This window comes from Agrilus planipennis, unplaced genomic scaffold (genome assembly GCF_000699045.2).
Source record: "Agrilus planipennis isolate EAB-ADULT unplaced genomic scaffold, Apla_2.0 scaffold25, whole genome shotgun sequence".
Classification (NCBI taxonomy): Eukaryota; Metazoa; Arthropoda; class Insecta; order Coleoptera; family Buprestidae; genus Agrilus; species Agrilus planipennis.
In genome coordinates, this window is record NW_020439112.1 from 1,739,933 (window position 1) to 1,748,026 (window position 8,094).

The 8,094-nt window shown below is 28.3% G+C and overlaps 2 protein-coding genes across 3 annotated transcripts; one reads left to right on the plus strand and one right to left on the minus strand.

Moving 5' to 3' along the window:
* Positions 1 to 1,900: 1,900 nt before the first annotated feature.
* On the plus strand, positions 1,901 to 4,876 carry LOC108738194 (ethanolaminephosphotransferase 1-like). 2 transcript variants are annotated; one of them, XM_025977581.1, is made up of 7 exons: positions 1,901 to 2,180; positions 2,354 to 2,422; positions 2,481 to 2,673; positions 2,777 to 3,072; positions 3,127 to 3,435; positions 3,528 to 3,710; positions 4,073 to 4,876. In XM_025977581.1, exons 1-7 carry the CDS (start codon positions 2,127 to 2,129, stop codon positions 4,133 to 4,135), a joined length of 1,167 nt encoding a protein of 388 aa, XP_025833366.1. In that variant the 5' UTR covers positions 1,901 to 2,126; the 3' UTR covers positions 4,136 to 4,876. The 2 variants fall into 2 exon arrangements, with proteins under 2 accessions (XP_025833366.1, XP_025833367.1); XM_025977582.1 differs by having other exon boundaries at positions 2,359 to 2,422.
* Positions 4,877 to 6,588: 1,712 nt separating this feature from the next.
* On the minus strand, positions 6,589 to 7,918 carry LOC108739800 (coiled-coil-helix-coiled-coil-helix domain-containing protein 7). Its single transcript, XM_018473864.2, has 2 exons — positions 7,725 to 7,918; positions 6,589 to 7,640 (listed from the first exon to the last, which is right to left on the minus strand). Exons 1-2 carry the CDS (start codon positions 7,869 to 7,871, stop codon positions 7,518 to 7,520), a joined length of 270 nt encoding a protein of 89 aa, XP_018329366.1. The 5' UTR covers positions 7,872 to 7,918; the 3' UTR covers positions 6,589 to 7,517.
* Between the last annotated feature and the right edge of the window lie 176 nt (positions 7,919 to 8,094).

The following is an 8,094-nucleotide window of genomic DNA, read 5'->3' on the forward strand; positions in this document are numbered from 1 at the left end:
ACTTATATTATAAATGTGAATATGAATTCGTATGTTTGTTTGTTTGCTACCATTTCACACCTTAATTACCCAAACGATTGTTACGAAATTTTGTTCATACATTATCAGGCGTACAGAAAACGTCATAGGATAGCTACCTCTCTTTTATGCAGAAAGATAGAAAAATTAGTTTTATGTGGTCGTCGATGATCTTTGGCACGTATTTAGGCCATAATTCTAAGGCCGAATACTCTACCTTTACATACAATAATTTAAAAAAAAATTATTGTATATATTTTTGTTTTATCTTTTTCACTCATTACAGTAGATGTTTATACATAAAGAATTAATCAGCCATTGCAGGCGAGGCAGCAGAGGGGGTATAAGCCCCCAAGCGGGAAACCAAGGAAGAAGTAACCTTCCAGGTGTAATTGTAAAAAAGAAATAATAACTCGACTCATATTATTCAAAGAGAAAAACAATACGTCTTAGGTATATATTGACATTTGAGGGTCGCTCAAAGTGTTGAAATAAAAATTTTCAAAATTATTGAGCGACTTTTAAAAATTCATATTGTGAGTTGAAATTTTAAGATGCTAAGTAATTTTTCATAGGCATCTACTGTAATGAGAAAAAAGGGGAAAAGTAATTAATTTTTCACACCACGCAAATATTTTTAATGGAATACATACATACATTAGAGGAATATTTACAAGTTTTTGTAAACTTTCACTTTACTGGCACTTTTTTTGTTTTCTGGTAAAATATAAGATTAAAAGAATGTAAGGATATGCAGGCTGTTAAAAATCCATCATATTCGCTAAATATCATCGAAATGAACGCAAAATTTATAAGAAAAAAGTTAATTGTTTTGTAAATTTTTTTTAGAATTTCGCCCTGTTTTCAATACCTATATATAGCAAACACGATTTTTTCTTTATCATCCTGTATATTATTTTAACAAAATGTAAACATTTGAAAACAATGTATCTAGTTAAATCATCATTTCTTACCGATTTCATTTCTCTTTTCAATCCTACAGAAACGAAATTTTTGGTTGGTCCCCACGAACCCGGAATAAATAAAAACCCAAAGGAAATCTTCCACAAGGCGTACATATTTATGCTATTAGTACCGAGCCATAATCCAGTTACGCACTATTATAGGATTAGAAAACGAATGCAACGAACTGAAAGGGATCTGCCACAACCAGATCAGTATTCTCACGAAAATAAACACGAAAGAAGATCAAAATCGATCTTTCTTTTTCACTTGATTGCGCTTTTCTTTCAACTAGCCCCTAAATTTAGTTATTTTTATCTAAGTTTTAACGAACGGAAAAACAAAAAAAGTTGTCCCAATATTCTTAGTGTTAAGTCAAAAGGTAATTAAAACCACAATTTTATAAAAAAATAATTTTTAATTATACTCTTTTCTAATTTTAAGACAAAAGGCGCCATCTATCGAATTAAATCAGTCAATAAATCATTACTACATATAATCATACGTCTATATTAGGCCTTTTCAAAATTTTTCTTAATCAATATTTTGATCAAAGTTTAGGCTATAAAAAAGGCTAATACCTCTTTTTCTTTTATTAATTATTCATTATGCATTTTTAATTAATTCTCTTCAAATAGTAATGGCACAAACATTTCTTAGGAAAGAACTAGCTGTTCTGTAGATATAGAAAGTGTACAGTGTTTCAAATGTATGAAAGTAATTTAAATAACTAGTTCGAATTAAAAAGAAGCTATAATAATTAAAAGGTTTATCTAAAAAATAAAATAAATTAACGAAAAATTTGTTAACTTACATCGACGCGTCCTCTACAGGATCACTTAGACAACAATCAGATTCATAGAAATGTACTACGAGAAAACTTGACGACCATTGATTCATTTGTTTATCATTTGTTGACGAAAGATCAGATGTCAGTTTAACCTCAACATTATTTTGTATTTGTAAAGAAATGGCATGATTTTTTTATGTAAGAAATGCGGCGAATAGCACCCAAAGTTAAATAATTTGGCAAAAAGTGATTAGTTTAAATTATTGCAAGGTATCGCTTCTTTTATTGTAAAATCTATATGGTTGTTTAGTAATATTTTTCATAATTATATGCATAACAAATAAAACATTTAAAAATGAATAAGGAATATCTTACTGCTGAGCAGTTGATGGGTTTCGAAAATTACAAGGTTAGTAGATTAATGTATTAATTGTTGTCTCTATAATTACAGCAGTATTATTTTTTTATTAATTAGAAATATTCGCCCTTGTAGAACAGTAGTTATTTACAATATTACGTTCATTAATATTACTGTTAATGTTGTTGTCGTTCTAGTAAGTATTTTACCTATTGATATTTTAGTACAGCTGCAAAGACACAAATCCACTCAGCATATATGTTATGCACCCATTTTGGGATAAAGTGGTAGAGGTAAGATAATTAAAATTAGAAAAAATTAACAATTACCTAAATATAAATTATTTTTTAGTACTGTCCCAGGAGTATAGCCCCAAATTTACTGACATTTGTAGGATTTTTATTTACCCTAGTGACATTTTTTATGTTTTCTTATGAAGACTATGAATTTTATGCATCTGCAGTTGAAAAACCAGAAGTGCCACTTATACCTTCATGGGTATTCATTGTAGGTGCTATAAACATCTTTTTAGCATATACTTTAGGTAAATTAATGGATAGCATTTTTCTGTAATTTACTTTTACATTTACTTCTTCAAAAATATTGTCATTTAAGTAAAACTGATTAAAAAGTATACTGTATTTTAGATGGCATTGATGGTAAACAAGCCAGAAGAACAGGAACAAGCAGTCCTTTAGGAGAGCTGTTTGATCATGGATTAGACTCTTATACTGCTGGTTTAATGCCAATAACGTTGTTTTCAATATTTGGTCGTGGTGAAAAACATAGTGTCAATGTATTTAGGATGTATTATATTCTGTGGAATGTACTAGTCAATTTTTACATACCTCATTTTGAGAAATACAATACAGGGATTTTGTTTTTACCCTGGGGATATGACTACTCAATGTGGACTTCTATTTTTATGCTATTCTTTACTGGGGTTTGTATTATTCTGTTAAAAATAGTTGGTCAGTAACTTTTTTATTAATTCTAGGTCTTTGGTCAACAAATGTGGCAGTTTACTGGACCTGGTGGCTTAAATGCAGGTCACTTATTTGAAATTTTAATTTATGTTTCTTCTCTATCAACCACAATCCCAGTGGCAATATTTAATATTCATAAAGCATACAAAAATGGCTATGGTCCTCTACATTCTTTTTCAGAAGCCGCTAGGCCTTCAATACCAATTTTTATATTCTTAATCCTTTCTATTATTTGGGTTCAAAAATCTCCATCAGACATTTTAGAAAAAGACCCCAGAGCTGTCTACTTTCTCACCAGTACAATTTTCTCTAATATATGTGTAAGTTAATATTTTATAGTCTACTTGCTAAACGCCTTCTCTTTTTTATTAATAACAATATTATCTAATTAAGAGTATTTTGTTTTTGTTAGTGTCGTCTTATTGTGGCTCAAATGAGTAATACAAGGAGTGAAATATTCAATAGTTTATTGTATCCTTTTGGAGCTGCAGTATTGCTATCGTTACTATTAAAAAATGACTTAGTGGAATTGGCTTTTGTATATGGTTTATGCTTAATTACCACGCTTGCTCATATCCATTATGGAACATGTTTGGTGAGTTATAAAACTTATTCATTTATTTTAAAAAACCATAACGGAATGATAAGAACTCCCAAACAGCAATTGTGCGCATTTTAACCGTTAAGTTTATCATTTATAATAATAATGCGTAACAGATTAACGCATTAATAATACATTGTTCATTATTAATAACACAAGTCAAGGAAATATAATTCGAGATTGTCTTTAGAAAAAAATAATAAAACATTAACACAGCTAATAATAATAATAATACAGATATGGAATGTAGTGTAAAAGAATATTAGTTTCTTAATCAACTGTTGCATTAATAATTAATGGTAGATGATTCTTCATTAAACTGCTAAAACGTAAAATTTGTCATGTCTATTTTGCAGGTCAGACAAATGTGCAGACACTTCCGAATAAACTGCTTCACAATAAGGGATCACTCTGAATGACTTCTTGCCGACAACGCATGATGATTTTATTTGCATCTTGCGTTGTCCCTCGGTAACTTTATTAACAAATTTGTTATTATCTAATTTCGAACACGTTCGAATTACTTTGCAGCCGTTATTGTTTTTGCCATTTTATAAAAATTTTATTGTCGCGCTTATCCTTTATTTCCTACCTTAAATCTATTATTTATTCTTTTTTTTTTACTAATCAGTTTTCTTACTAATACGTTAAAAATGATGATCTTCGTAGTTTTTCAATGTCCTACATCATGCAAAAAATCTTTATCAAAAAGTGATTTTTTCTCATTTTATTTTAGAATTGAAAGCAACATTAAAAAGTAAATTACGTGATAAAATAGTTATACAATACTATGAAAAGATATTGCATGATGTTGAATTCGCATGGGTAAAAGAGGCCAGTAATAATGATCAGTTTTTCCTTACGATCAACGGTTTTTCGTACATTTTCAATAATTTATTATGCTTAAATTTATTTTCATACTGAGGGAATAATAATATTGTAAATTAATGTGAACATTTTGCACTTTAGAAGAAAACGCCATAAATGTAAGAAAAATTTCAACATGAAATTTTTAGTGTTTTCTGGCACAATCTAGCTCGCAAATTTTTATAAACAAAGAACATTATTTATATAAAAAAATACTTTTCTAAAATTTTCGACAAGCGTAATTGAAAGTGAGACCAGATTTTACGATATCAAATGTTAAATAAATAGATATCTGACTCATTTTGTTGTACACCTACGTTACTAGACTGTGAATATTGTACTAACCACCCGTTTCCAGGAAATATAGAAGTTCATATACAATTTCTGGACATATTCAGATATTTCCTTCACGCTTATGATTCCAAANAAAGTAGAACCACTAACAAAATCTCATTCACCTTACATTCTTTTGTCTATTACTAGAATAAAACTAAAACCGAATGTTCGCCTTTGGGGTACCAAAATATGTAATTTTTTTTATGAAAATCGATAATCATTTAGAAAAAATATTTTCTATATTTTACATTTCTTCTCTCGAAAAGCAATTAACATATGGATCTAAAACTTTAAGGATTTTAATATTTTTATGTCTATCCTCAATGTATGATGAGGTATCCTGCTGGAGACAATTCATAATATAGCTTTTGAGAAACTGTTGAAAGTAGCTAGTTGTAGAGCTGGCCGCGATATTTTAATGTTATTCGGGCAGCAAATTTTTGAAAAATAGGGCGCTTTCGCCCTATTTGCTGCCCCTATTTCGACTTAGAAACGTAACCCCTTCTATTATCTGAACATGTTACCCTAAAATTTGCCCATATTCCGGTGCAGCTCTTAGACTAAGCGATATCTTAAGTATTAACAAAGCCAGTACTTTACTATGTATAATAACAATAAAGGAACACACTCCTATTACATATCCAATATTGTTTTGAGTCGCACTAACAAAAAAGTAGATTTTCTCTGAATAACCGCTAAACTTTTTTATTTCGAATCTTTACCTTGACTATTTTTAATGTGTAACCTTCGTATTTTTCTGTCTTTCTAAAAGTAGAGAAAACTACATATTTCATGTTGTTAATAGCATGTTATTTAAACAATAATATTACACTAACACACTCGAAAAGACTATAACAATTGTCTTGTACGTGATATGTAGCGTTTTATTCAGTTAGTATAAACATTGTAAATAGACATTTTCCAGAGGCTGTTTCGAAATAAGTGATTCCTGAAAGTTATATTTTTTAAACAGTCTTGAAAAACCACCAAATATTAGGTTTATTAGTGCATAACACTACTTTTAGTCACTAACTTTATTAAAGTCCTGTTGTTAAAATCTTATTAATTGTTTGTATATATATGCATAATATATTAACAACACAGTTCCTTACAAAAAAAAAGGTTTAGGAGGCGGAGGTGGAAATGAAGATTTGTGTCTGTCAACATTTATACGAAAGAACGATTTCGGTTATATATTTCAAAAGCAAAGGGCTTACTGTCTGGTACTATGATTTTCTTAATAAAAGGCCACCTCTAGGTAAATTTGGTGAATTTTTCTTGTACTAAATCGAATTTCAGTTTTTATAAAATAAACTGAAATACGATTTTTTTCATGTTGGATGTGGATTATATTCCTTAAAATTCTCTTATTTTGAAAATAAACCAATTCTTGAACAGAAATTGTTAAAATAAAATTCAATATAAAGGAGGTATGTAAATAATTGAGCTGAAATCAATTTTGTAAATATGGATAAATATGTTTTATATCAAATTCGCTGAAGAAAAAATTATAAAAGAAACGATTTATTTTCAAAACAAATACCAAACATGTAGAAAAATTGCAAAAAGTGATTCAGTTTGCCTATCAGTAGTGGCCTTTTATTATTTTCTTTACTTTTTGTTAGCACAAAGATTTATTTTCATGATACCATGAAAGAAAACAATGATAATCGTTTCATAAACTGTGTAATAACATGTGTTAAATGTTTAGGCGCAATAAGTAAATGTGAATAACAATTATGAATATGCATTTAATTTAGTTTTACAAATTATTATACACTGTAGTGAGCATATATCCATACATATGTGTTTGGAAAGCCATAGTACAATATATTTAAAAGGTGCATTGCCGAATTGCGATATTCATTTACTAGAGTCGATAAGAGTTTGAAAATGCCCCCTCCACAAAAACAGCGAATTTAATAAGTTCCCTAAATCTTCTGCTAAATTTTTTGTTGTTTCTTATATTCTAATAATTCATACCATTAAGATCATTCCATTGGTTGTAGATTCTTTAAATGGCAGAATAAAAAAAATGACTAAATTTGCCCACCAAAATAATTTTGTTTAATGTTATAATTATAGTATGTGTAAAGAATCATAAAAAAATGTTTTTTAGAAAAATTTATTGAACTTACTGTTATAAGGGCCATTTTCATACTTTTATTGATCCTGGTCATTTAAAGGATCTCACAGCTTATAATTTTTTTCTCAATTGAAAATATTAGCTACAGTTAAGCATTTTCTAGGTAAATTTTCTATACATGAAATAATAAGCTTTATAGTATCATAAATAAAAATAGTTAAATTGTTTCCTTGTTCTTTTGATTGTTATATTAATCACATCACTACCAAGATTGAAATGGTACTGTTTTTATACAGACAATTTGTCAATACTCTTTGTACTTGTGTGGTAAAAATAAATATGACTGCCTAATAGACTTATTTTTATTTATTATAAGCTATTTAATTGTTTCAACAAGCTAAGATTTCTCTAAATACACTATGTACATTAATAAATATGCATCATTTTGTTTTTGGTGGTGAAGGTATCACAAACAAAAACGAATGCATTTCAGATCAGTAAGGACTCTTTTACTACATTTTTGTGTTTTGCCTCAAAAAAGCATCTATATATTGTGATTTAATTGCTTCTCTATCCTGTGGATCGGGCAGATAAGGTTTAATGCCATTCTTTCGCCTATCAGTTTTTATAAAACCCTTGAATAATTGCAATAATTAAGGTTGTTATCATTTTTAAAATTTATCCTTTCAACTGAACATGAGAGGAGAGAATACACTTACCCAAAACTTTTTACAAAGGTTATAGTTTTCGATTTGTAATTCACACTTATCTTTATCGTAACCATTATCACTTAAACATTTATAAGATATGTTTGCTTCTTTTAAGCAAGGATTGTATTTTTCTTGATCATATTTCTTTTTCTGCATATTTTAGGTTATCATCTTATCTATGTTATCATCATCATATGAAATTTTTGATAAAATCTATGGATAAAATCTAACAATGAGTAGTGTTTATATAGACAAAATAATATTAGTTTATTTTAAATTTTTCAGGCTTTAAATTTCTAGATTTATTCAATTCTATTATCTACATAAATCTTAATTATGGCATTTTTTTCAGTCAATCAAGTAAAATAATGTATATATA